Source organism: Prunus persica, chromosome G3 (assembly GCF_000346465.2).
Source record: "Prunus persica cultivar Lovell chromosome G3, Prunus_persica_NCBIv2, whole genome shotgun sequence".
Classification (NCBI taxonomy): domain Eukaryota; kingdom Viridiplantae; phylum Streptophyta; class Magnoliopsida; order Rosales; family Rosaceae; genus Prunus; species Prunus persica.
The window spans coordinates 4536859-4563339 of NC_034011.1; the positions used below are offsets into that span (position 1 = coordinate 4536859).

Sequence of the window (26481 nt, forward strand, 5' to 3'; positions counted from 1 at the left end):
AAAAAACATTGGTAATATATCCCTAAGGTAAAATCTTATTGTTATTTTAAATTTTTATGCGTATGAGATTTCTCGTCATCATCAAATTGTACAGTTTCTAAATCTAAACGGGCCTGGTTTCAATCCTATTCTTAAATTAGGATTATATTTTAGATCAAAGACAACATTGGGCTAGGTGTTGCTAATTAATGAGATTAGCTAGATCATTGGGTTAACTGTGGAAAGAATGATTCTTTCTTACGCACTTTGGTTTTTTTATTGTATACATATTATTTGAGGATCCCTCAATAGAACCTCTTTGTATATATGCATATTGATTTTTTGGGTTGTGTGATGAATGTCCATGCTTATGGAAGAAACGTTTTCGTGTTCCCTTAAAATGGGAATGGGAAACGAGATTTTACTGCAAATTCTATCATGTTTGCTTCCAAAAACTTTGACGCAAATTCCCCTTAAAATGGGAAGAATTTGGAAATCGGCCGAACAATAATAATTATTATAAAGCTACTTGGACCAAACACCATTCTTTTGATCTCACTTCGACCCACAAGCCTTTGGCATTTTGGAAGAGCGATGAGATTCTTTTGGTTTCTTTATATGGTTATCAACCTCTAGTCTCCTACAACCTCCATACAAAAGCATCATCTCAGTGTCTTCCTATTCTAGGCGTTCCGAAAGGTTTTGCCGCTGTTATTTACGTGCCTAGTACGGTTTCTGTTTTGGGATTCAGAAAATTTTACTGTGCGCCAACCAATGTCTTATAACTCAAGTGATTAAGAATATTATTTACTGTGCACCCATGGTCCTAAGTTCAATTCTCCCTCCCCAAACAAGCTCCGCTCCATACCTTACAAGATAATGGTTGCACCCATGGCACATGCAGTCAGTCGTTCTTTCTCGTAGTTAACTTTAGTTGAATTTTTCCTATAAGTCCAATTCAAATGGGATATAGCCAAAACATTTAACAACACTCTTATGTGGTGGCCAGCAGATGCTAACAACTTTAGGACCTCAAGTGAAATATTTGTAGTGTTTTGTTTAATTTTCATTCAATTTAAGAGCTGCAAGTTTATATTGTCTAAGAAATTTGGTTGCCTATTCGATCAAGTATTAGCTTTTGACTTTAATTTTCTTCTAAAAGCTGTGTATATATTGCTATTGAACATATCCCACCAACTCTGATGCAGCAATGCTTGATTAATCTTATTGAGTATCTGCAATACTAGTTTCGTGCAGAGCCCAAAAGGAAAATTTTCCCTGAAATATTTGCTCTCTCCGTTACATATATTATTGCTTAAGTCTGTCATGGAAGTTACGTCCTAATAATTCTTGGTTATCTTTTAAATATAGTTAACTTCTACACTGTTATATTTCTTGAAATTCTTAATGTAATGTTTTTATTATACTAATGCATTGATAATCTTATATTATCTAGTGCTTATGCACCCAATTTGGTGGAAGACATTTAAATGTCTCATTTTAATATTCATTTGGTTAATCCCGAGTTCATTCTCCAATTTGCATGAAAACTGATTAAAAATCTAAGAAAATTATATTCTATGCTTCAATCATTCAAATGCTCTTTAGTCACCACGATTTATGATTTTGAAAATTGACAAAAATCTGTTTATATGATTTGAAACTCAATGTGACATTGGCAGGTGTAAATTGTAATGGAACGTCACACAAGGTTTGCAAACAGGGAGCATATACAAATGGTTTAATTACATCAATGTCCCTTGAAATTACGGTTAAATTTCACATTAACTCAAAGCCCACTTATACCCATTGACTGAGATTTGGTGACCCGTTTTGCCCCATGCCGTTAACTACATCCAAAGGTTTGTTAACTTTGATGACGTGGCAGAGATGTTTTTGTATTTCGTACACATGGATCATTATTCACCAATTGAATGGGTGACGTGGCAAGTGGAGCCCACATCCACATAGATAACAAACAAATAATAAAAAATTCTTTATGCTGTAATTTAATTAAAAATTATAATAAAATAAAGGAAAATTTACTATTATACCCAGTAACCCAAATTATTTTTAAAAAAATACTATATGAAATGGACTAAATTACAAAATTGCTATTGATTTCGTAAAACACCCCAAAACCTCATAAAGAAAGCCCAAAACACTTAATAGGGCATCAAAGTAATTTAATAATCAAAATTAAATTCAATAAAGAGAGCTATCATTTTTTGGGGTTTTTTTTTTTTTTTTGGTTTCTAGAAATTAAATGGTGTAGGGTTTATCTACGTTATTATGCATTTTCGCCACACTCAAGGAAGGAGGGAAAGGAAACGTTGATTCTAAGGAGAATTTTTTCTCCATGCGATTCGGTTTGGAACCAACTTTAGGCTTTACTAGAGGTTCTCCAACGTGTGGGGGCCCTTAAGTGCTTGTCGTTTTAAAGTTTCTTTTGCTTGTGGGTGATATATATAGGAAGAAACAAACGAGAAAAGATCAATCCTTTGACGCCCCTGGCATTTCCTGTAGAAACTGTATATTCGATTATAATACTTGAGATATTACAACCAATATTTATACACAAACTATAAGATATCTTCCTAGTGGTTACAATGAAATGGAAAATCCATTATATTCTAATAAAGGTTACTAACAACATAACAGCTAAAACACCAATGTATTGTCATTGAAGACCCTTAACTATGGTAACTCCCGTAACCCCTAAAACTCCCCTGCAAACTTGACGCCGGAGAGGTGACAAGTTTGGAAATAAAACGTGAAAAGAAGGAATATAATAAAGATGAGGAATGGAAACAAAAGAAAATTCATCACATGGAAAGCAGAAAGGGATGTGTATAGAGAGAAAATAAGGAATATTTGAAGGGAATAAAGGGGTTAAAAAAGGGTGCAGCACAACAGTAAAGGATAGGAGGTGAAACCAACTTGGGACATAGAGAAAAGAAAATGAGAGCATGGGCAAGTTTGAATTTCAAAGAACCATAGAAACAATAAGGTATGAGGAAGAAAACCACTGGGGAACAAAGAAGTAATAAAGAAAAGATTATCACAAGAGGATAGAGGCCCATATAGATTAAAATAAAGAGGGATGATTGACCCAAAAAACAATAATAAGAAATAAAGGAGGAAACCAAGTGAGTCAGAGAAAGGAAAAGAGAGTGTGGGCAAAACACAGAGTTAAAATCTTTTCAAAATAAAGATGGAAAAAGGAGAGAAAGAAAGAGAGGAGAACACAGGTTGAGCATAGATAGAGTGTGAGAGGCCGATACCAAGGCAGCAACACAGTTATAGGGCTTGACTGGCCGATACCAAGTTAGCAACACAGAAGAAGAAACAGGGGCTGTGCAAAGGGAACATCGGCAGTGTAGCACGGCAGAGAAGGCTCAGCGAGCGTTGATGAGGCTCACGGAGGAAAGAGAGACGGCTCAGTAAGCAATGATAGGCAACATCAACAAAGAAGAGGAAAGTAGGGATACCACGATAGAGAAACCATCAGAAATACATGAGAGCGAGAAACCACAATTACAGACTAGGAAAAGTGAAAGGAAAGGAAGGTTTAATTTTATTTTATTTATAAATAAAAATTTATAGATATGAGCACGAGTGTTTGGGCAAGAGAGAGATGAAGCTTAAGGGAATGAAGGGGAAACATGTGTGTAGAGAAGAGAGAGATATTGAAAAAATGGAGGGCTCATGACACCAAAGAGAAAGAAATGGAGTTTTGATATAACCAGAGAAAGAGAAAGAGTTCAAGAGGGAGTTTTGATAGAGAAAAAAAGAAGGAATGAGATCCTGGAGATAGAGAGAGAGAGAGAGAGAGAGAGAGAGAGAGAGAGAGGATAGAGCACATGAGGGATAGACAACAGTTGTGCAAAGGGACTAACGACAGTGAAGCACAGCAGGACAGAGACAAAGGCCGGCTAGGATAAGGCTTGGTGAGCGATGACAACTGACAAGGGGGAGAAGGCGCAATCTTCAATAGAGAGCATAAGAAGGAGAAATGGCTCAATCTTCAACAGAGAGCATTACATGGAGAAATGCATGGCTCAATCCTCAACAGAGAGCTAGACACGGAGAGTGTGAAAGATAAAGGCTCATCAATGAGCAGAAAGCTTGAAAAATAAAAGGAAATGGCATCAGCAGAGAGAGAAAAAAAAATTTACTGATTATAGAAGGGAGGAGAAGATGGAGAACTATACATAAGCAAACACCCTTTAGAGCGAGGAGAGCCAACGACTCTCAAAGTTGGCAAATGAAGGATCGCTAATTGGCGTTAGCCATTAGCTCTGATACCATGTAGAAATTGTATATTCGATCATAATACTTGAGATATTACAACCAATATTTATACACAAACTATAAGATATCTTCCTAGTGGATAAACCCATTATATTCTAATAAAGGCTAATAACAACATAACAGCTAAAACACTAATGTATTGTCATTGAAGACCCTTAACTATGGTAACTCCCGTAACCCCTAACATCCAAGCAGTGTGGATATGAGGAATGGGGAGAGTATATCTTATCCGTGAAGCTCATCTTTCCCAAAGGTTTGTGTTTGATGACAATGGATATTACCATTGTTGTGCTTCCATACCTTTCCCTGAAAAATGCAAATAGACTGATTTACGGACACTCAGTATGTACGTTTTCTTATCTCGGGTAGGAAACGATACGTAAGATAGGAAGTAAGCTTTGGAATAAATTCAATCTCCTCTGATTCATGTACAATGACTACACCTTGAGTTTCTTCTATGCTGCTCCGTATCACCAAAGAATCTTTTTTTTCTTTTGGCCAGGAGCAGATATCTTTGTTCATCTTTAAATTCCTCTGTGTCAACTTTTACAACTGTCCATGGACCATGGGGACCTCTGAAGTCTCAAGGACAGTGGAAGCTCAACTATATACACGTGCCATCTGATAAGATGATTATTGCAAACCTGGACCTTTTGTTCCCTGCCAGCCTGACAGTTATGAATGTTCAAACCTACCCAGATTCCCTGGTAATATTTCGACTCTTCCATTTTCTGAATAACAAACAAGAAAAGACAAGAGAAAAACTGCACTGGATACCACGTTTCAGGGCCAGAGGAAAAAAACAACCCCAACATCCACATTCTTGACAATGAAAGCTTCAATAAATTTTCACCGGCATTGTGCATGGTTCTCTTATATGTTTATCTTTGCAAATGCTCACAATTACACTTACAAAGCATACATATCTCAGTCTTGTTCATTTTTATTGAATACCAACCCATTATTCATGCCCATTGAAGTAAATTGAAACATTCTAATAAATTTTCTAGAGACATGGTTGACAGTAAAACCAAAGGAAATGCAATACGCATTGAAATAAAATTTGCAATGTAACCTCTAATCCTTGGATTTGCAGTTCTGGAGTTCTACAGATAATGCAATGATGAATTATTAAAGATAGAGGGACCTCAGTTCTCAAATCTAAGACTGGTTCAAAATTTTATTTTTTATTTTTTATTTTTTTAAAAAAAACCTCAACAAATTAAGCAAGAGATCAAAGCTTACATGTCCTTGTCCTGCCTCCTACTGGAAATAGTTGCCTAGAAGCTTTTTCTCTACCCATGAAGGTGACAGCACTGGACTTGTCTCACACTCCACAATCTCTCTTTGTGGGTCTTTGGCGGACTCATCCATGTTTACCTTCTCTGTGGGAAAAACTTTGACCCTCCATACCTTAAAAGTTTGGTCCAAGCTTGCACTATAAACCAACAAACCCTTCACCCCCACCACATTCTCTGTTTCCAAAGAAACTGCTAAGCATCTTACTGGCCCATGATGGCCTTCAATCACAGAAATGCATGAATGGAAGCAATTCCCTTCCTCTCTTCTCCAAACCCTTATGGTTGCATCCTCGGCGCCACTGAAGACTAATTCTCCTAAGGCTACCAAGCAAAGAACAGCAAAATGATGACCTTGCAGAAACCCTCCATGGTTGTACCTCCCAGACATCTTCTCCTTCTCCCAAAAGTTTATAAGCCCATCTGATGAGCCAGAGTAGAGGAGGGTGGTGTTCGGTGACGAGCTCAATGCCAAGGCATTCACTGGCGAAAGCTGGAACTTGAGAGTCATGGTCAGAATGTGAGAACTTTCACCAAACACCCTTCTCCAGATTTTGACTGAGCCATCTGAGGAGCAAGTGAAAACACAACCATCTTCTTGGTTGATGACAATCCCATTTACTTGACCTTCATGAGCCACAAATGAATCCACACAACACCTCTCGTTGATCTTCCAAGCTTTGACTGTTTTGTCCCACGAGCCTGTGTACAACAGCTTGTCTTCCTTGTTGTAAGCTAGGCAAGAGATGTGATCATTGTGCTGCTGGCTGCTCTTTCTTGAAAAGAACAAAAATCGATTTCTTTGAGGCAGAGTTGTGACCTTTTTCGGCCTAAAATTCTCTGCAGTGGACGCATCCCATATGCGAACTTTGCAGTCACCATGTGTGGTGAATAGCATTTTCCCTGAGGACAAGATGGCTCGAACTTGACCTGAAGCAGCCTTTATGTAACCAATTTCAGTGCAATCCGGCTGCTTCCAAGCATGAATCCGGCTACTTTCTGAGCCTGTGAATACAAAATCTTTTGATAGTGTGATGGAGAAAATGTTACCTTCATGTCGGTGGAGGGAGGCAATGCAATGGTAAAGAAGGGGTTGGGAGGGAGAGGTGCGCACTGGGGATAGTGTCCATGGTGTCCCAGGGCTCGTAGGCCGTGTAGGAATTGATGGTTCAGAAGCAGCAACAGAAGGTCTTGCTGAAGAAGCTGAATGAATGTTGTTGGTTTCTGATGATTGTTGCTGGTCACCACCAAAAGAAAGTCTCCGAGGCAACTTGATTCTCTTTCTTTCCGCATCCATGAAGCTCCAGAGGTTTTTCTCACAATTGAACTCCATGGCATTGCTGAGCAAAGCAACGGGAACAGTATGTGACAGCTGCAGGAAATGACAGGAAAAATTAAGCCACAATGGTGCTTAAAAATTTGCTTTACTGTGTGTTAGATTTGGAGTTGGGGGTTGTTTAATTTGGAGCATTGGAGGGGACCAGTGTAGGCTTTCAATTGCATTCAATGTGCGTTACCAATTAGAGCATGCTAGTCACTGAGTTGGACAAAATGCAAGGCTCCATCTCCCTCAATGATGATGTTGGAGGGGGCTGGGGCTTGGCTGCACAAGTTTTTTTCTACTTTGTGAGAGCTGTTGATCAAAAACTCTTCGGATGGAGCAACAATAACTAAATTTAAAAGCCTCTTCCTACCTCCCCATTGCATTTGATATAATAAAATAAAATAAAAATTATCTTCCAACTACTCATATAGTACGGCAGCTGCTAATTAAAGCTTATTTAGATGAGAAGTTTAGAGAAAAATAACAGCACCCAGCTGCTAAAGATTATTTGATTTGCAGTAACTTCTATTTTGGCAAGTAGAACTGCTTTTTTTTAAATCACATTACTAAGATGAGATTCTGGTGAAGTGAATCTTTAATTTTGCAAGGAGATATTATAGCCAGAAATAAATGTGGTACGTATTCATTGATAGGAGAAATATGCAATAACTTTTACTTGCAAAGTTGGATGCCTGCTCCTCTTCCTATCTTAATTTTCTGCTTTCCTGAATGCTCATAGAAAGCTGTCATTTCTTTTGGTCTGAATTATCATAAAAAGGAAGGGTCAAAAATAAAAAATCATAATGAAAACAAAGAAACTTTGATCTCCAAAATTATTAAACCAGTGAATAGTACAAAATTATTCCAACCTGATTACATCCGCTTGGAATGAAAGAGACGGTAGCATTCTCTAACTGTTGCAAACTCCTCTTGACATCATCAATGAGATGCCCTTTTGGTGCGAAAGACTCCTCATCAGTATTTAAATTGTTAACCACTGTTTGTGAATCAGACTCAACCAGGATAGAAGAGAAGCCTGCATCCCAAGCAAAGTTCAACCCGAATTGAAGTGCCATGATCTCGGCATGTTTGGGGGAGGTGGCAGTGTGAAGGGGAAGGGCCGTAGCCACCATCACTTCCCCTTTCTCATTTCTAATGACAGCACCAATTCCACCCACACCCGTATCAGGAATATAAGCAGCATCTACATTGAGTTTAAACTTACCAACAGGAGGGTGAGACCATTTGGAAGCCTTTTCAATAACTATATTAGATTCTCTTCTCATTAGATCTCCATATTCCTCAGTCAAATGAACTGCTCCATTAAAAATCATTTCTTCTTTTTTAGAACAAGCTTCAAAGAAATCACCATAAGTGGACAACTGCAGCCCTTTAAAAACCTCCATGAATCTCACTTTCTTCCAAACTTTTTGGGCCCCAGGACAACTCCAAACTACATGTATTAGATTTTCAGAATTTACAATACAGATGGGGCAAGCGTCATCAGAAACAATTTTCCTCTTAAGAAGATTAGCTTTGCAAGGACGAGACTTGTGGATAGCTCTCCAATTAAAAAAGATGAGTTTTTGTGGTATCTCTAGGGACCAAACTTTCCTCCAAAAAGAATTTTGGGCTCTTGGATCCGAAGAGGAGCCAGCATCCCCATTGCAGTCTTTTTTTTGCAGCATTCCCAATCAGTATCCACTTTTCACAGAATAAATTCCATTATTAGTATAGTGCCATATCCATCTATCCTTATGATAATTAGCACTGGCCCTGACATCTTCCTCATAGAAACACAGTTTTAACAATTCAATATTCCATACCCCATTAGGAAAAATAAAAGCAATTATTTTGGTTTCTTGATCCAGCACGGGAGGAGAGATAGAGCGAAAAGAAGTAGGCCTAGGAATCCAAGCATCTCCATAAACTAAAGTATCTGCCCCATCTCCCCACAGCATAGTTTGAGATGCATTGAGCCACAGCATTAATAAGAAGAGACTTTTCTGCTTTTGAAAGGCAATAACTCTTTCCAACCATTGAGTTGAGCTTCTTTCTTAATTTTTCTTTTATACAGTTAAAGCACTCTATTTTTTTCCTACCAATCGCCGTTGGCAATCCCAAGCATTTGTCATGAAAATAAACACTTTGGATGTGTAGGAAGCTGCATGCCTCATTCCTTAATTGCATCGGAGCATTGGGGCTGAAAGCAATTGCTGATTTATCAAAATTTATTTTTCGGTCCGCCGCTGACCCATACATCTGAAACACTTTCTTAAGAGCCCTGCAAGCTTGAGGTGTTGCTTCTATAAATAACAGTCTGTCATCAGCGAAACAAAATTGAAGCCATGGTGTTGCTTCAAAATTAAAGCCTTAATTGAACATAATTCTTGAATAATTTTTCAGCATTCTCAAACTGTTTATATCGAGTCAATTTTGTGCCGTTAAATTTTTCAAATTTCATCCAATTTTCTGTCAAAATATATCACAAGCAACTTTATACGTCTCAGTTTTGATGTGAGACATATTTGGGCCAAGTCCAATGCCAGCCAAAGCAATATACACCTTGGTTTGGCAGGACCATGTAATCTTTTGAAGCCCAACCAAAAAGGGACTAACTGAACTGAACCTAGCCCTATATCAACTGCAAACAAGGCCTACATATAATTTGGCTAGTCACACTCATCATTGGTGCAGCCTCTTCTGCTAGTTTGAATCTTTCATATTTGGCTCTTCACTGCAATTATGATCATAAGAGCGACATGTCGTTTTCAGAAGCATCTTTTGTACATGCCCTTTAGTGATAACCTGGGACAGAGAATTGCAGATTTTTTCTTTTAGCTCGTGGATTTTCTATCCCAGGTTATGTGTGGCTTTACTAGTTTTCAATTGTCGGAACATAAAATTTTTGTTCAACTATCAAACATGTATTGCATCTCAACCATTTAATTATATACGATCTAACTGTTGAAATGTAAATTCTCTTCTCTCACATTCAAATGTAAGACCATAATGAATATCCAATTCTAAAACCCCTTTCTTTTTTCGTTTATGATACGAACAAACAGAAATCAAATATAAAATCTCGAATATAAAGATAAATACTTTCAACTATATAAGCCTTTAGCCAAAACCCCTTACTTGAATTACCATAAAAGGGAAGGGTGTAAAAGAAAAAAATCACAGTGATAACAGAAACTTTGATCACCAAGATCAGTGAACAGTACAGACAGAGTCATTGAGATTCCTCTCTATCCCCAATAATTAAAACTTTATTATAATCCCCCGCACTTCTATTCTTATCCACTCATTTTTCAGAATCTCTTCCTTCCTGCCCATTTTTGGAGCATGGTCGGTGGTGTTTGTGGCCCAAACTTCGTCGTGCCATCCATCACCTCCTCTTTTATCATTATTTTCTTCACAAACATGTCCCACCACCATAACACAATCCTTTTTACTTTCTTTCTCAATTGAATTAACAGATTTTTAGCTCACATGGTAGAATCATTGATGAGCTTCCAGACATATCCATTAAAGCATGTTGGTGACAGCTATGACCACCCCAAAAGAGACATGATTGGATGTCTGCACTGCATGTATGGACATATATATTTTGGGTCTACCCCTTCCATATATATTCCCTTTTGTCTTCTAAATGTCAAATTAATTAATCAAACATTATGTATAGTATGCATAATGTAGAGTACATTTGATAAACCCCAATTATTATTTTCAACTTGCTATAGCTGTTGTTATTATATAAAAAATACTTATCTCGTTTTCAGGTAATTAGAAGTTCCTATATTCTTTCGTGTTAATAGCAGTGTGATATGTGTGTATAAATATTTTTTTTTTTTTGTTTTTGATGAATTATTTTTGTATATGTGTGAAACTGTAATTCGCAAGAAAAAAGAGTATATCCTTACCGACAAGGAGGCAAGTAGTATTCTTATTATATATATGAGACCTAGCTAGGGCTTGTTTGCCATCTGAACCTTCCTAATTCTAAACCCATATATCTTCTGCTCTCCATACTCTTTCCAATTAAGTTTGCTTTTTGAAAGATGGCCAAAATAGCATTTGGGCGCTTTGATGATTCTTTCAGTTTGGGTTCCCTTAAGGCCTATCTTGCAGAGTTCATCTCAACCTTGCTCTTTGTTTTTGCAGGAGTTGGTTCAGCCATTGCTTACAGTAATCATTTCTTCTATTCAACTCATTTCTATCTTTTGATCTATCAAAACAATATGCTAAAACTAAAACTAATAGTTCAACTTGCGAGGTACTATGTCATGAATTCGATCCCGTGACAGAAAGACGACGATACAATCTATTAAAAATTTATGATTTGAGATTTAATTACTTGCAAAGCAATTTAAATCATGCACTAATAATCCTTGGTGATTTTGTAACTTTTTTTTTTTTTTCGTTTTTTTTTTTTGCTTTTTGTATGCAGACAAGTTGACATCCAATGCTGCTCTTGATCCTGCTGGGCTAGTAGCCATTGCTATTGCCCATGGCTTTGCTCTCTTTGTTGCAGTCGCAATTGGCGCCAACATCTCTGGTGGACATGTGAACCCAGCGGTCACCTTTGGATTGGCTCTTGGTGGCCAAATCACTGTCCTCACTGGCATCTTCTACTGGATTGCGCAGCTTCTTGGTGCCATTGTTGCTGCCTTCATCCTCAAGTTCGTCACCGGAGGCTTGGTAAGATATTGCTCAACATGTCAATCCAAAATTAATACAACTTTTTCCACGAATAGTGCATGGAATGACAGCTTTGTCCATCCCACCCTAATCCTTCATGCACAAAATAAGGGCAATTATGATATTTTGGTGTTCTTAATTTTAGGAGTGACAAATTATGACACTTAAGGCTTAACCCTAATCAACTTAGCTAGCACAACAATTAGAATTTGGCTGTCTATTTATCCGTGAATGAAATTAAAAGGTTTTATTTGGGGGATTTAATGGAATTTCTTCGTACAAAATAAAGTTGTGTTGATAATTTTTGTGATTTATGCGAAGACCGCTAGGAATACCAGATCTGTTCACTAACAACATTTGATTGATTCTTATTTGAGTTCCTTTTAAATTAAATCTTATATATTACGAAGAAGTAAGATACTACCACTTAAACTGAGACATCATTTGGTGAACAAATTTGATAACTGTAACGTCACTGTTATGAAAAGTGTTTTAAACTAATTATAGTTATTATTTAGGGTATACGTACAAAGGAATCTTAATTTATTAGTTTAATTCAGTGTTGAAACTAACTATGGAATTTCTGTTCAGACAATTCCAATCCACAGTTTGGCTGCCGGAGTTGGAGCCATTCAAGGAGTAATCTTTGAGATCATCATCACCTTTGCTTTGGTTTACACTGTGTATGCAACAGCAGCTGACCCCAAGAAGGGCGCATTGGGCACCATTGCCCCCATGGCCATTGGTTTCATTGTTGGGGCTAACATCTTGGCTGCCGGCCCATTCTCCGGCGGATCAATGAACCCAGCTCGCTCTTTCGGGCCTGCCGTTGCTAGCGGCGACTTCCACGACAACTGGATCTACTGGGTTGGGCCCCTCATTGGTGGTGGGCTTGCTGGGCTTATCTATGGCAATGTTTTTTTTCACACAGAGCATGCACCCTTAGTCAACGAGTATTGATATGGTTGACAATTGAGTTTGTTGCATGTGTTCCTTCCTAGCTAGTCCTTTTGCCTTTGTAATAAAAGAAGGAAGAGCAAGTTTTTGTTCTTGCTTCTTTTTCTTATCAACTTTCCAATTATTTATTCTCAACTTGGAACCCTGTTTTTATTGTGCTGTTTGTAAAGGCCATTTGTAGGTCACTTTTTCCTTGTGAAAATGAATGAAGTTGGTGAAGCCAGGCCCCTCTTTCTTCTGTGTATATGGTTTGCTTAATTTTGTGGGTTCTTTTGTGTTTTTTTTTTTCTCAGTACAATCGATTGAGGGAGAGTGCTTTATACAAAGATTCATTGGATGCTCAGAAGTTTCCAACTTTTGACCACATAAGTGAAAGTTGAAGAGTTCAACCAACTGAGCTATACTTTATTGACATGAGTTCTTTTGGTTTTGGATGGAAGGAAAGTCCATTTTTCCAATAATGCAACTGATGACATTCTGTGCATTTGTGGAAATTGACTTTAGAAATGTACGTGGAAGTAAGACAATTTAAAGCAAAAATACATATGAGAATGTACATGCATTGAAGCCTTAAGCATAACCTAATTATGAATTTTGTATAATTTAAAATGTATTTTGAATTTAATTTATTTATCTAATTAAAACTTTCCAATAATGGGTGGCAAAAATGTCCTATGATGGTTGTGAAGGGTCTACTAGGATTTCTTCATAACGCCATTCATGTGCTTTCCATTCTGGCAGTTGTTGGACAACAACCTGCAATCAAATGAGAAAGAAGGAATTAATTCAACCCAACTATCCATGAATTGATGAAGATGTTTGTTTAAAGACAACATAACCAAAAATACTATATTGTTTTCCAACATAAAGACATCACAAACCAGTCCTCTAGAATCAGGTTTCCCAACTGTGGTTTGGCAAGCAAGTCTCCAATTTTTCGGTTTCTGCAAATTGTTCAATGTTAAGCCCTTCACTACAATTACGCATACTGCTCTCACGATGATAGTCCAGTCTAATCTAGTCCTCCCTAACAAACGAGGCCTATGATCATACCTTTTTAAGGTGTTCCTTCTCTTTTCCTGTTCGAGGGTTTAACAGCTCTTTTCCTTGAACAACCTAGCAACACAAGGAAGATTCTTCACTTGTTCAAAAATTGAAATGACTCAAATCAGATACAAGAAAAAGGGGGAAAAGAAAACTGTGAAAGATCACCTCAACCATACATGTCCCGCAGGTTCCTACTCCCCCACAATTGAGCAGAGTCCTGGCCTGAACATTTTGAACATTTTGAGCATGTATATGTTTCTGTTCTAAATCACTAGAGAGAAGCTTAGAGCAAGAGAGAGAAGCTTACATAGGGTCCATACAAATCAATATTTGAATCCAACATTATATTCCTAAGCTTCTGCCCTCCACAAGCTTGACGAAGATGCACATCTGGTGTTTGATCAGGAAGTAACACAGACTGAAAACAAAACAACAAAACCAATGAATGACACAAATTATAAGTTTTCATATGAACATATATATATATATACATAGTTTATAGAACTTACACTAACAAATGCAAAATCAACCAAAGGGGGTTGCTCTGGGTCAATAGCTCCAGATGGGTTCTCTTGGGATGTGCTAACTGCTCTAATTTTTCCTCTGGAGAAGAAGCTGAGAGGCTTAGAGGGTCTGAGAGTTGAATGGGAGTTGGCAATGGTGGAATTTATCAAGTGAAATGGGAGGGAGCAAAAAGATGAACCACAAGAGCTCAGTTGGAGACTGCCCATTTTGATGATGATATGTTGAAAGAAAGATTATTATTAATTTTTTTTCTTCAAAAGATAGGTTGTGTTGCGTCTGTAGGATAATTTAGCAGTGCTAGTTTCATGGGTTTGGTTTGCATCATGATGGATGTGTGGTGGATTTTGCCAATTACCTTATCCCATATGAAGTGCCTGCCCAACAAATATGATACAAAAATAAAATAAAATAAAATACAAGATAATTAAAATGGGGCCACATCTCAATTGGAATGCCAGGCCTGCTCAAAAATTGGGCTGGGCTGCTTTTGGTTTTGAAAACATTTGGGCTGATTAAACTGGACCAGTCTAGACCCAACAATTTAGAGGCAAATTTCAAAAAGCGCTAGAAGGAGGGTTCGAACCTCCGACCTTGTGGTTAACAGCCACACGCTCTAACCAACTGAGCTATTCCAGCACGTTGGCAATTGTTCTAACATTAACAATTTAAAGTAAGTGAAAAGAAACATTACTTTGATTTGGTTTTGTGTTGGCGTAGCTAAGTGAGGGTATTATGGACATTTCCCAGTACCAGCTCATCAGTGTTTTGACGGGATAAAATGCCGTATAAAAAAAGATATAAAATGTAAAACTTTCAAAATTTTTTTTTTTTATGAAACAAAAATATATGGTCACTTATTTTGGCCCATTTTTGGATTGGGTTTGATGGGTGGGTTGGGTAGAATTGTGGACCTTACAAGCTAATAGCCAATTCTCCCCATAAAAAACACCCAAGATTTCAAACACCCTGCTAAAACCCCCTTTGAAGTTCGAAGTTGCACTACATTTTTCATTTTTATAGACCGAATCAATGAGAATTGAGTCGCAATGCCAATGCTTATGCCCCAAGTCACAAACCTCCGTCTCCTCTTCTTTTCCCCTTTCCCTCGTCTCTCATTATCTTCCCTCAGTTTTAAACCCTTAAAACCTCGCACTCTCTTCACCGCCCTCGCTTCCTCCTACCGAAAACGACACCGTCCCATTCCCAACCAATCTCCCAATACTGGTGCCAGAAACAAAACCACTCTCAGAGAGAGTAGAGGCAGAGACAAAGCAATGGAGGAAACTAAGGAGACTGAGACTGCTGGGTTCAATAAGAGAAGAGCAGAGGGTAACGATAAGAATGATAGGCCCAAGAAGAACCTTCAGCGAAAAGTGCGCACGCTCAATCCTATCAATACCCTATCTTATGTGCAGGTATATTGACTTTTGAGGTTTTGGCTTTCTGGGTTTTCATTAACTTTTGAGTAGACTGCATAATTGATTGCATTGGGTCTCGTGTTATATTTGTTAATCTGATTTCTGGGTTTTCTTTAGTTGTTGTTGAGTATAGTGTATTATTCGTTGCATCGGTTCTTGGGTTACATTCATTTCTTTGATTTTTCTCATTTAGAATAGTTCTGCTTGTTTAATATGACTCATCTCAAGTGGATAATAGTGATTCAAATAGTTTGTACCTTCAGTAAACCATCAAAACAGAACTACTTTCTGCCCTGACATTTCACTTCATCCTCTCTCTCTCTCTCTCTTTTTTATTACACTGAAAGGCATCTAACCCTCAAACAAGTGACAGTGACTTGACTCGAGTAAGTGGACTTGGGATTTGAATTATAAAAACCGGGTGGGGGTAGTAAAGTTGGGAGTGTGATTCTAGGAACTGGTTGCAATTTTTTTGGATTTGAAAATCTGACTTCTAAATTGGTATTCTGTTTTTGGACTTCAGTTTGGATTTAAATTTGTTCTCATGGTAATTTCTTGGTTGTGGGATTTGATTATTGGTGATGAGAAGGAATCAAAAAAGTTAAATTCAGAATGTTATGGTTTTGATTTACCAAGCAGATTTTTGCTGAGTTTTGCGTTGAATGGATACTGCTTGAAAACCAAAAAAGTTTGTATGTCTTAACTTGAGAAAGCACTGTTTGTTTCTATCATTTATCTTTTTTAGTTATTTATGGGGTAATAATTTGGTCTTGCTTTTGCTCATTGCAGGTACTAGGGACTGGAATGGATACTCAGGATACATCTCCTTCGGTGTTGCTATTCTTTGACAAGCAAAGATTTATATTTAATGCTGGGGAGGTAAGTGTCAGGTGATTTGCATTAGAAACTCAATGATAAACCCGTTTTAAAGTAATATAATCTCTTACTATGCAACTCTCACTGCAGGGATTGCAAAGGTTCTGCACAGAGCATAAGATTAAGTTGTCAAAGGTATAAGATATCTGGAATCTTTACCCATCGTCTGTTGTCGGAACTTGGAATAAACTTATAAATTGTTCTTCAGGTTTCTTCCTATGATTGAAATGCCTAATTGGTGTTCTTGATTCTTCTTCAGATTGATCACATATTTCTCTCCCGTGTCTGCTCAGAGACTGCAGGTGGACTTCCAGGTTTGTTTCTTGAAAGATCAGCTAAGATGTTGCAGTTGCAGTTAAAGATTGTTTATTGTATTTTTGCTCTATCACCAGTAAAATGTGTAGTAACTCTGTATGATGAGATCTTTAAGCATAGTATTGTGCTTTCAATATCTGCACTGGTAATGAAAAAGAGATTGTTCTTGCTGACCCTGAATTGCCCGACTTTTACTTTACATCACAGGTTTGCTGTTGACTTTGGCTGGCATGGGTGAAGAAGGAATGTCTGTAAGTATCAGATTGACTTTCTATGATTTTCTTCTTTTCTGTAATCGGCCTTAAGTTTTATTTAAATTGGATCCAGTCTCCCAGATATTAGTTTAAATCATAATTTGCGTTGTTTTGAAGGTCAATGTATGGGGTCCATCAGATCTCAAGTATTTGATTGATGCTATGAGGTGTTTCATCCCAAATGCTGCCATGGTTCACACTCGGAGCTTTGGGCCCTCTGTTGGGGGTCTTATGGCTAGTCAAACAAAGTTTACAGAGCCCATTGTTCTTGTTGATGATGAAGTTGTCAAAATATCAGCCATTGTTCTACAACCAATTTTCTCGAACGGAGCTCAGCTCCTGAATGAATTATCCATCACTCAGAATCCTACAGAAAAGGTTTTTAATGACGGGGTGGATGTGTCAAAACCCTTTAGTCCTAATGGAAAAAATTCACCTACTGGAAAGCCTGGTGACATGTCTGTCATTTATGTCTGTGAATTACCTGAGATCAAAGGGAAATTTGACCCTGAAAAAGCTAAAGCTTTGGGTCTTAAACCAGGGTCTAAATATCGGGAACTGCAACTTGGGAATTCAGTGAAGTCAGATTTTCAAAACATCACGGTTAGTTCTGAAAACTTTGGAAAGAGATTAGTATAGCATTTATTTTCCAATGGTGTAATCCATTGAAAATGTTATAGTGCATTCTATGTTTTAAATGTTCTATTTCACTTATTTGTTTAGGTTCATCCAAGTGATGTAATGGACCCGTCTATTCCTGGTCCAATTGTGTTTCTTGTCGACTGCCCAACGGAATCTCATTTGCAGGAGTTGTTATCCATGCAATGTCTCAGTAGCTATTATGCAGATTTCTCGGGCCCGCCAGAGAATGCTAATGTTGTGACTTGTGTCATTCATTTGGGTCCTGCTTCTCTAATAAGCAATCCTAACTACCAAAGCTGGATGAAGAGATTTGGTTCAGCCCAACATATCATGGCTGGACATGAAAGGTGAATTGCTTTTCCTTTCCAGAAATCATCTAGGAGCTTCTTGGTGTATGGTTTTGAAAACCACTCTTGGCTTCTCTTTCTGTTTCCAGGAAGAATGTGGAGATTCCGATTCTAAGATCGAGTGCAAGAATTGCAGCTCAACTTAACTATCTGTGTCCACAGTTCTTTCCAGCTCCAGGTTTCTGGTCTCTTCAGCACCTTGATTGCTTGGCACCAGAATCCACTCCTTCAAGTGAGGTTTGTTAGAATATCTTTTCTTCTGTGTACATTAGGTTTGTTAGGATGGCTGGGAAGTTGGCAGGACCTTGATCAATGTTATATTTTATTTTTTAGCCTGCTTTTTAGAAATTTGGGGCTCATTTTGCAGCTAATTTGGTTTTTATTTTATTTTATTTTATTTTTACCAGGGTTCTGTTTCAAAGGTTTGTGAAAGCATTTCCGCTGAAAACCTCCTCAAGGTACGAATTGTTGATTTACTTGGATGCACCTAGTAAGTAGTTTTGTGGCACTTATCATGTGAGCCGGATTTTCTTTTCTGCTTCATACAATAATTTTCTTCTTAAAATAAGACTTTATTCCTAAATTTGCATCAGAAATATATATATTTTTTGGAAGTCCTTCAATCTATAATTTTTTTTTTTTGGGTCGAAAGTCCTTGAATCAGGTATTTAGGAAGTCATTCTTTTTTCTTTTTTTCTTTTTTAAAGTATCTAAAAGTATACAGCCCAGAGACAAATTCGACACTTTTGGAGAGTGAGTTTGGTACTGAGAGTTTTCAAAACAGTGCTTTTGGTTTAATTGCATCATGTCATCCTTTTTTATTTTTTTTATTTTTCTGTCTTTTCTTTTACCCAAGTATGGTTATGAACATTTTCCAGCAATGAAAGGATAAGTTTATGCTTACATGTTAGAACCTGTTTCTCACTATCCATGCCTGCTTTTCTCTGCTGCATTGCAAGTTCTGCAATCACTTTATTAATGTAAGAATTTTAATAATGAAGATTTTCCTGTTTGTTGAACAGTTCACTTTGCGTCCTTATGCTCGTCTTGGATTAGATAGGTCGGTTATTCCAAGTCAGGTGGCGTCCTCAGAAATCATTGATGAGTTACTTTCAGAGATTCCCGAGGTTGTAGATGCTGCCCAATGTGTTAGTCAGTTATGGCACCAGTCCACTGAAACAAAGGAAGAGATAAGGTTAACTCATGATGATAAAGTCATAGTTGAAGAGCCATGGTTTGATGAGAATACTCTTCCTAGTTGTTTGGAAAATATAAGAAGAGATGACTTGGAGATAGTTCTTCTAGGGACTGGATCATCTCAGCCATCTAAATATCGCAATGTCAGTTCTATCCATATCAATCTTTTCTCTAAAGGAGGTTTACTTTTAGACTGTGGTGAAGGAACCCTGGGACAGCTGAAAAGAAGGTAACACCGTTCGAACTTTAAAATTGCATTTACTACTCCTTATTCCTGAAAGTTTCTCATTCTTTCTTCCCCTTTAGATATAACATTTTATGTACATTGACAACAGATATGGCGTAGAGGGTGCTGATAATGCTGTGAGAGGTCTTAGGTGTATTTGGATTTCTCATATTCATGCTGATCACCATACGGGGTTGGCAAGAATACTTACTCTGCGACGTGATTTGTTGAAGGGAGTGCCTCACGAGCCATTACTTGTTGTTGGACCGAGAAAACTTAAATTCTTTTTGGATGCATACCAAAGACTTGAAGATTTGGATATGCAGTTCCTTGATTGTAAGCACACCACCGAAGCTTCTTTACATGCTTTCGAGGGCGTTACTGAAACAAATAAGGATCACTCTTTTCTAGGAAGTCCAGCTAGTTTCGAGGACCTAATAGATAAAAATACAGATAGGCAAGTGGCACAGAAAGTTGATTCTACTCTATTTGCTAAAGGATCGCGTATGCAGAGCTATTGGAAGAGACCGGGTAGTCCTGTTGACAACAATGTAGTCTTTCCAATTTTAAAGAGCTTGCAAAAAGTGCTCGAGGAAGCAGGTTTGGAAGCCTTGATGAGTTTTCCTGTCATCCACTGCCCACAGGCATTTGGTGTTGTCTTGAGGGCTTCGGAGAGATTGAATAGTGTTGGAAAAGTGATTCCAGGTTGGAAGATTGTATACTCAGGTGATACCAGGCCCTGCCCGGAACTTACAGAAGCATCTCGTGGTGCAACAGTTCTTATACATGAGGCAAGTGATGACATGTATTTTGTGTATTTTTTGTTTGTCAAAGTTGATGGAATTTTGCAATTCCGTAAGAAATTGTGTGAAAAGGAAGAGGATGGTAGTTAATCAATTGCAGTGCTGATTGTTGCAGGCAACTTTCGAGGATGGCATGGTGGACGAGGCTATAGCACGAAACCACAGCACAACCAAGGAAGCCATAGAAGTTGGGAACTCTGCGGGTGTTTTTCGCATAATCCTTACCCACTTCAGCCAGCGATATCCAAAAATCCCAGTATTCGATGAGACACACATGCATAAGACATGCATCGGATTTGACATGATGAGTATTAACATAGCCGATTTGCCCGTGCTTCCAAAAGTACTCCCATATTTGAAACTGCTTTTTAGAAACGAGTTGATAATCGATGAATCGGATGAGGTTGTAGATGCTGCTGCAAGTGTAGCTTCTTGATAGGAAATTACGTCATTGTTGTAATTCCCTTTTTTAATTAGTTAATTTTTTTCCTTAACCGTTTGTAGTTTGAGTAAATTATTCAATTTGAGAGAGCATTGGTAATTGCATGTGGTCTAATGCTAGTCTTTTTTCCCTACTACATACTAAACTCTCTCACCCGTTCATGCTCATCTCTCCAATGCCGGTCCCACTCAGCCCTCAATCTCTCATCTCTTCGTCCTCCTCCTATCTCGCCAATGAAACCGAGCAAATCAATCAAGTCAACACTAAATATTTATATATACCGTTTCGGAGGGCATCAGAAGGTTCTTTCTCTCTGTTGTGGATGGAAGAAAAGGTTGCAGAGAAGGGTCGGGTTATTGTAAGTTTGAAATAATTAATATCCTTTTCTGCACTTTGGCCAACCTACATATCACAACCAACTAAATCGTGTCTATCTCTTTGTGCAGAACAAATCTCTACAATATTCATGGTTCCTTCTCTTATCGACCCTTGGAAATCCAATCCCAAACTTGTCCTTCATTTTAGTCTTCATCTCCTCACCCTGCTTGTCTTTGTTAATGACAGTATTTCTCATCCAATCAGGTTCATCATCTGAGTCAACTTGACCATCTTTTGCACCATTACGATCAGATTTAATCCTATCTTCAGTCTTCTGTTGTTGCCTCCTATCAACCACCCATTGCAAAGCACTACAAAGGATACTGAGAGTTTTCCAGTCCCTATTGAAGTACAATAATTTCAAATCAAACCCGATAGAATAAGAAAAGGGAAGTTTTCGACAAAAAGTAGGGGAAAAAAAAAGAGGAAAAGTATTGAAAATGAAATTAAAGTTTGTCGGTAATTGTAACTTCAAACTACTACAACTCTAAAGTATGCTAACTCAAAATTTGCATTTTGGGGACACATTGACACAAGTTCTTGTTTTTATTTGGTTCTCTCCATTGTCCTAGCAGTCAAAAGTGCATACAAGCAACCAAATCAAAAGGTTTTCCCATTCCTTTGAACTTGATAAACAGTAATAATCTTGAATCTTAGTTCATCTCTGTCATAAATTAAAAAAAAAACTTCATGTGACAATAAGTGGCGGATGCCTAAAAAATGCAAGCATATAAAATGAGGGTTTTTCAATCAAAGTCGTAAGCTTGAATCTTCGATAATGGAGAAAATTATGCCTCAAAGGAAGAGTCCTATAATGAAAATAAATTTTATCCTTGCATACTTCACAATGTGATCTTCCAAAATGAATTTTGTATCACATATTTCACTTATTAATGAAACATGATCATGACCCAAGAAATTATAAGTGTGAATGATCATCTAAAGAAAACTCGGCAAATATATGATTAATTGACTAGATCAAGTTAAAAATGAACGCATATTTTTCTTTTTGCTGAAATGGTGTGTGCCATCACCTTTTAATTGTCATTCTCAAACCATTCATAAATTCATGTATGTTTCATTCTAGAACGCCTACTTTTACTACTCTAAAACATATATAGACTGTCAAAAATTGTTCGAAGGAGATTGTGGGAATTCTGAAAGTGAAACTTAGTCCCATACTCATCATTCTCCTAAATGAACTGGATTACTGAAAGCCGGTGGCAGAAGATTTCAGAGAACCTTATCTGCTACTCTGTTATATGAGTTACCTCTCCTTGATCTCTTATTGGTAGATGATGCATGCTCTAATAGGGTAATTGATATCTGCAGGTGGGTGTTCTTATTGAGGAGCCATTTCCAATGCTTGCCCTTGATGACCTTTGTAATTCAGTTCAAACCAACGTAAGTGAGGCTCTTGCTAGAGAAAAACTAATTCAAGCGCGGCTTGCTGCAAAAGGAAAGATCCAGCCTGAGCAGCAGTTTCAAAATGGTCAGCCTAAGTCTTAGTTGGATGAGATACTCAGTCAGGATCATCTCCATACTCTTATACAGCCGCCTATACGTAAACCCACGAGTCTGCAGACCTATAAGTTTCTTGGCACTTTTTGAAATCTAAATGATGCATTACAATAGCCTCAGAGTTGAGATTTGTAAATATAAAAGTATAGAGGATTATGTTTCATCAATGTATATGTCACCTTGTCGTACTTTTGGCTCTTCTGAGTCTTGTTTTTAAGTAGATAGTTGGCTTTGAGTGCAACATTACAATCTAGCAGGCTTTGCAATCTGCAACTTTAATTGTGTTGATGCATGCATAATTTTTGAAGCGTTTATCTCCAAATCCCACAACAAATTACAGAGGAGAGGAATTAAGGGGTTTCTTTGGGGCTTTTAGGCCATCACAATATGATTAACATGAACCAAAACATCTCATGATGAAAACAGTAAAATTGAACAATTGGGAAGACTCCATGTGTTGTTATATTCTGCATCTTGCCAAGCCAATATTGGGTAAGGGGAGATTCGAATATAAGACCTCGAGTACAGAAATAACTACTCTTAACAACTTGAGTCACAAATCTCTTACACGTGTTTTGGTTCTCAAGCCCAGCATAAAAAAACTATTCTTCTTTCTCCTTTGGTATGTTGGAGGCCAAAGGCCTAAAACAGAGGAAACAGGAAGACACATGGGCCACAGAGTCAGGCCCATATCTACACTCAAAGCCCAGGCCGACAAATACCATCATTAAGGCCATCAATCCACCCGAACCAATGAAACCACCCGAACCGATGAAACCGGCCAATTCAAATTATAATTATCGGTTTAGTTTAGCTTTAACTGAGAAAAGTTAAACTTTTTAAAAACATATACCAAACTAAATCGATAATTATAATTTAAATTGGTTGGTTTCATTGGTTCGGGTGGATTGATGCCCACCACAATAATAGATATAGACACGATATAGTTGGTTGTGATATGTAGGTTGGCCAAAGTGCAGAGAAGGAAATGAATTATTTCAAACTTACAATAACCCGACCCTTCTCTGCAACCGTTTGTTCCATCCACAACAGAGAGAGAACCTTATGATGCCCTCCAAAACGGTATATATAAATATTTATTATTGACTTGATTGATTTGCTCGGTTTCATTGGCGAGATAGGAGGAGGACGAAGAGATGAGAGATTGAGGGCTGAGTGGGACCGACATTGGAGAGATGAGTGTGAACGGGTGAGAGAGTTTAGTATGTAGTAGGGAAAAAAGACTAGCATTAGACCACATGCAATTACCAATGCTCTCTCAAATTGAATAATTTACTCAAACTACAAACGGTTAAGGAAAAAAATTAACTAATTAAAAAAGGGAATTACAACAATGACTTAATTTCCTATCAAGAAGCTACACTTGCAGCAGCATCTACAACCTCATCAGATTCATCAATTATCATCTCGTTTCTAAAAAGCAGTTTCAAATATGGGAGTATTTTTGGAAGCTCGGGGAAATCGGCTATGTTAATACTCATCATGTCAAATCCGATGCACGTCTTATGCATGTGTGTCTCATCAAATACTGGTATTTTTGGATATCGCTGGCTGAAGTGGGTAAGGATTATGCGAAAAACACCCGCAGAGTTCCCAACTTCTATGGCTTCCTTAGTTGTGCTGTGGTTTCGTGCTATAGCCTCGTCTACCATGCCATCCTCGAAAGTTGCCTGCAACAATCAGCAGTGCAATTGATTAACTACCATCCTCTTCCTTTTCACACAATTTCTTACGGAATTGCAAAATTCCATCGACTTTGACAAACAAAAAATACACAAAATACATGTCATCACTTGCCTCATGTATAAGAACTGTTGCACCACGAGATGCTTCTGTAAGTTCCGGGCAGGGCCTGGTATCACCTGAGTATACAATCTTCCAACCTGGAATCACTTTTCCAACACTATTCAATCTCTCTAAAGCCCTCAAGACAACACCAAATGCTTGTGGGCAGTGGATGACAGGAAAACTCATCAAGGCTTCCAAACTTGCTTCCTCGAGCACTTTTTGCAAGCTCTTTAAAATTGGGAAGACTACATTGTTGTCAACAGGACTACCCGGTCTCTTCCAATAGCTTTGCATACGCGATCCTTTAGAGAGTAGAATCAACTTTCTGTTCCACTTGTATATCTGTATTTTTATCTCTTAGGTCCTCAAAACTAGTTGGACTTCCTAGAAAAGAGTGATCCTTATTTGTTTCAGTAACGCCCTCGAAAGCATGTAAAGAAGCTTCGGTGGTGTGCTTACAATCAAAGAAATGCATATCCAAATCTTCAAGTCTTTGGTATGCTTCCAAAAAGAATTTAAGTTTTCTCGGTCCAACAACAAGTAATGGCTCGTGAGACACTCCCTTCAACAAATCACGTCGCAGAGTAAGTATTCTTGTCAACCCCGTATGGTGATCATTGGCTTTCTTTGCTATGCTTGGACACCAAGGATATTTATTGGTGTGGTGAATAGAGGGGTGCCAGTTCAATTGAATTTCTAGTTTTGGTGTAAAATTCAAATTTTATTTCTTAAAAAATAAGAAAAGATGCTCCATTGAATTCATTTCTTAAAATTGAGAAGAACAAAAATTGACTTGTTGCATTAATGCTTCAAGATATTTTGACTTTGTTGAGGGACAAAAAAAAAATGGTCTACTTTGTTGAGGAAGGAAAAAATTTCTAAGATAAATGTATATAACACCACGTACTACCTGCACTTCCCATAATTGACATTTTAACTGTGTTCTCAATATATGATTAATAGACACATGCAACAAAATTCTTAGTCTAATTCAAGTAGTCATTTATTTGGTACCTCACAAGGAGAATGAATAAGAGTAGGGAAAAGTAGTTGTACTCGATGGGCACTCAACTTTGGAGCAACGTCTAGAATTTGATGTTGATGAACTTAAATAATTAGTAATCGTGAATTTAGCCAATGAAGTCTAGCCTACTAAAAAATGACTTTGACTTGCAAACTAATAGTCTCAAATTCAAACATCCATCCATGACACATAATAGTGTACGTTTAAATAATGTGCATGGATTTTTAAAGCGTTTCATTTTCTCTCATGTTAATATTGCCTTAAAATGAATCAATGCATAGCAATGTTGTCTTTTCCTCAAGTAATAGCAATTACATTCAGAAACGCATAGCAATATTGCCTTATGCATACAAATGTTTACTAGAAAAAGTGTTATTCCATGGAAGATGTCTTCTATGATGAGAGACATTTGGCATATGCTTCATCAATTTTAAAGTTCGAGAAGCTAAGATAATTGTGGATAGTTTAGCACATTATTTATGACACTTTTTATGATCAATTTTGTATAGAGTTTAGTATATTTTTTATATTCAAATTTGACATGTTAAGAGCATCCACAGTGGGGGGAGTGTAAAGCCACTTTTACATCTCCTTTACATCTCTTGGAGGTGTAAATACGTTTTTTGCTCCAGAAACGATGTAAATCTAATATGTATAATTGATTTGCTCCATTTTCCCTCTCTTTTTCTCAGTTGGATCCCACCTGCAAGAGATGTAAAAATAGATGTACAATTGCATCCATATTTACATCTCATGGTGGTGATGTAAATATACATTCATTTACAAACACCCTTCCCTTAAAATGAATCAATGCATAGCAATGTTGTCTTTTCCTCAAGTAATAGCAATTACATTCAGAAATGCATAGCAATATTGCCTTATGCATACAAATGTTTACTAGAAAAAGTGTTATTCCATGGAAGATGTCTTCTATGATGAGAGACATTTGGCATATGCTTCATCAATTTTAAAGTTCGAGAAGCTAAGATAATTGTGGATAGTTTAGCACATTGTTTATGACACTTTTTATGATCAATTTTGTATAGAGTTTAGTATACTTTTTATATCAAATTGACAGACG

The 26481-nt window shown here is 37.5% G+C and overlaps 5 protein-coding genes and 1 non-coding gene across 7 annotated transcripts; 2 read left to right on the forward strand and 4 right to left on the reverse strand.

Moving 5' to 3' along the window:
- Window positions 5398-7235, reverse strand: LOC18783651 (protein JINGUBANG). The gene has a single exon (XM_020559366.1). The coding sequence runs from the start codon at window positions 6922-6924 to the stop codon at window positions 5557-5559; it is 1368 nt and encodes a 455-aa protein (XP_020414955.1). The 5' UTR covers window positions 6925-7235; the 3' UTR covers window positions 5398-5556.
- Window positions 10698-12820, forward strand: LOC18783141 (aquaporin TIP2-1). The gene is made up of 3 exons (XM_007215801.2): window positions 10698-11106; window positions 11369-11619; window positions 12211-12820. Exons 1-3 carry the CDS (start codon window positions 10980-10982, stop codon window positions 12577-12579), a joined length of 747 nt encoding a protein of 248 aa, XP_007215863.1. The 5' UTR covers window positions 10698-10979; the 3' UTR covers window positions 12580-12820.
- On the reverse strand, window positions 13026-14493 carry LOC18782523 (photosynthetic NDH subunit of subcomplex B 3, chloroplastic). The gene is made up of 6 exons (XM_007215924.2): window positions 14133-14493; window positions 13931-14041; window positions 13789-13845; window positions 13630-13692; window positions 13458-13520; window positions 13026-13332 (listed from the first exon to the last, which is right to left on the reverse strand). Exons 1-6 carry the CDS (start codon window positions 14352-14354, stop codon window positions 13249-13251), a joined length of 600 nt encoding a protein of 199 aa, XP_007215986.1. The 5' UTR covers window positions 14355-14493; the 3' UTR covers window positions 13026-13248.
- TRNAN-GUU lies at window positions 14711-14784 on the reverse strand. Its single transcript has one exon. It is a non-coding gene; the product is annotated as a tRNA-Asn (tRNA).
- On the forward strand, window positions 15090-20779 carry LOC18782633 (zinc phosphodiesterase ELAC protein 2). Of its 2 annotated transcripts, none has more exons than XM_020559361.1 (12): window positions 15090-15563; window positions 16356-16445; window positions 16533-16577; window positions 16702-16756; window positions 16965-17008; window positions 17129-17614; window positions 17735-18000; window positions 18090-18237; window positions 18408-18458; window positions 19023-19426; window positions 19533-20218; window positions 20346-20779. In XM_020559361.1, exons 1-12 carry the CDS (start codon window positions 15195-15197, stop codon window positions 20660-20662), a joined length of 2961 nt encoding a protein of 986 aa, XP_020414950.1. In that variant the 5' UTR covers window positions 15090-15194; the 3' UTR covers window positions 20663-20779. The 2 variants fall into 2 exon arrangements, with proteins under 2 accessions (XP_020414950.1, XP_007217073.2); XM_007217011.2 differs by having other exon boundaries at window positions 15093-15563; window positions 19533-20214; window positions 20342-20779.
- LOC18783713 (zinc phosphodiesterase ELAC protein 2) lies at window positions 23821-24670 on the reverse strand. Its single transcript, XM_020559288.1, has 2 exons — window positions 24386-24670; window positions 23821-24258 (listed from the first exon to the last, which is right to left on the reverse strand). The coding sequence occupies exons 1-2, from the start codon at window positions 24668-24670 to the stop codon at window positions 23938-23940; spliced, it is 606 nt and encodes a 201-aa protein (XP_020414877.1). The 3' UTR covers window positions 23821-23937.

What these genes read in the sequence shown, in the direction of transcription:
- LOC18783651 (XM_020559366.1), bottom strand. Translation starts at nt 6,924, where the DNA reads ATGGAGTTCAATTGTGAGAAAAACCTCTGGAGCTTCATGGATGCGGAA.
- LOC18783141 (XM_007215801.2), top strand. Translation starts at nt 10,980, where the DNA reads ATGGCCAAAATAGCATTTGGGCGCTTTGATGATTCTTTCAGTTTGGGT. An exon ending in TGGTTCAGCCATTGCTTACA is followed by an intron (nt 11,107 to 11,368) that starts GTAATCATTTCT and finishes TTTTGTATGCAG; the next exon opens with ACAAGTTGACATCCAATGCT. An exon ending in AGTTCGTCACCGGAGGCTTG is followed by an intron (nt 11,620 to 12,210) that starts GTAAGATATTGC and finishes ATTTCTGTTCAG; the next exon opens with ACAATTCCAATCCACAGTTT.
- LOC18782523 (XM_007215924.2), bottom strand. Translation starts at nt 14,354, where the DNA reads ATGGGCAGTCTCCAACTGAGCTCTTGTGGTTCATCTTTTTGCTCCCTC. An exon ending in TTGATTTTGCATTTGTTAGT is followed by an intron (nt 14,042 to 14,132) that starts GTAAGTTCTATA and finishes TTTTGTTTTCAG; the next exon opens with TCTGTGTTACTTCCTGATCA. An exon ending in AACCTGATTCTAGAGGACTG is followed by an intron (nt 13,333 to 13,457) that starts GTTTGTGATGTC and finishes ATTTGATTGCAG; the next exon opens with GTTGTTGTCCAACAACTGCC.
- LOC18782633 (XM_020559361.1), top strand. Translation starts at nt 15,195, where the DNA reads ATGCCAATGCTTATGCCCCAAGTCACAAACCTCCGTCTCCTCTTCTTT. An exon ending in AATCCACTCCTTCAAGTGAG is followed by an intron (nt 18,238 to 18,407) that starts GTTTGTTAGAAT and finishes TATTTTTACCAG; the next exon opens with GGTTCTGTTTCAAAGGTTTG. An exon ending in CCGCTGAAAACCTCCTCAAG is followed by an intron (nt 18,459 to 19,022) that starts GTACGAATTGTT and finishes TTTGTTGAACAG; the next exon opens with TTCACTTTGCGTCCTTATGC.
- LOC18783713 (XM_020559288.1), bottom strand. Translation starts at nt 24,670, where the DNA reads ATGCAAAGCTATTGGAAGAGACCGGGTAGTCCTGTTGACAACAATGTA. An exon ending in CAACAGTTCTTATACATGAG is followed by an intron (nt 24,259 to 24,385) that starts GCAAGTGATGAC and finishes TGATTGTTGCAG; the next exon opens with GCAACTTTCGAGGATGGCAT.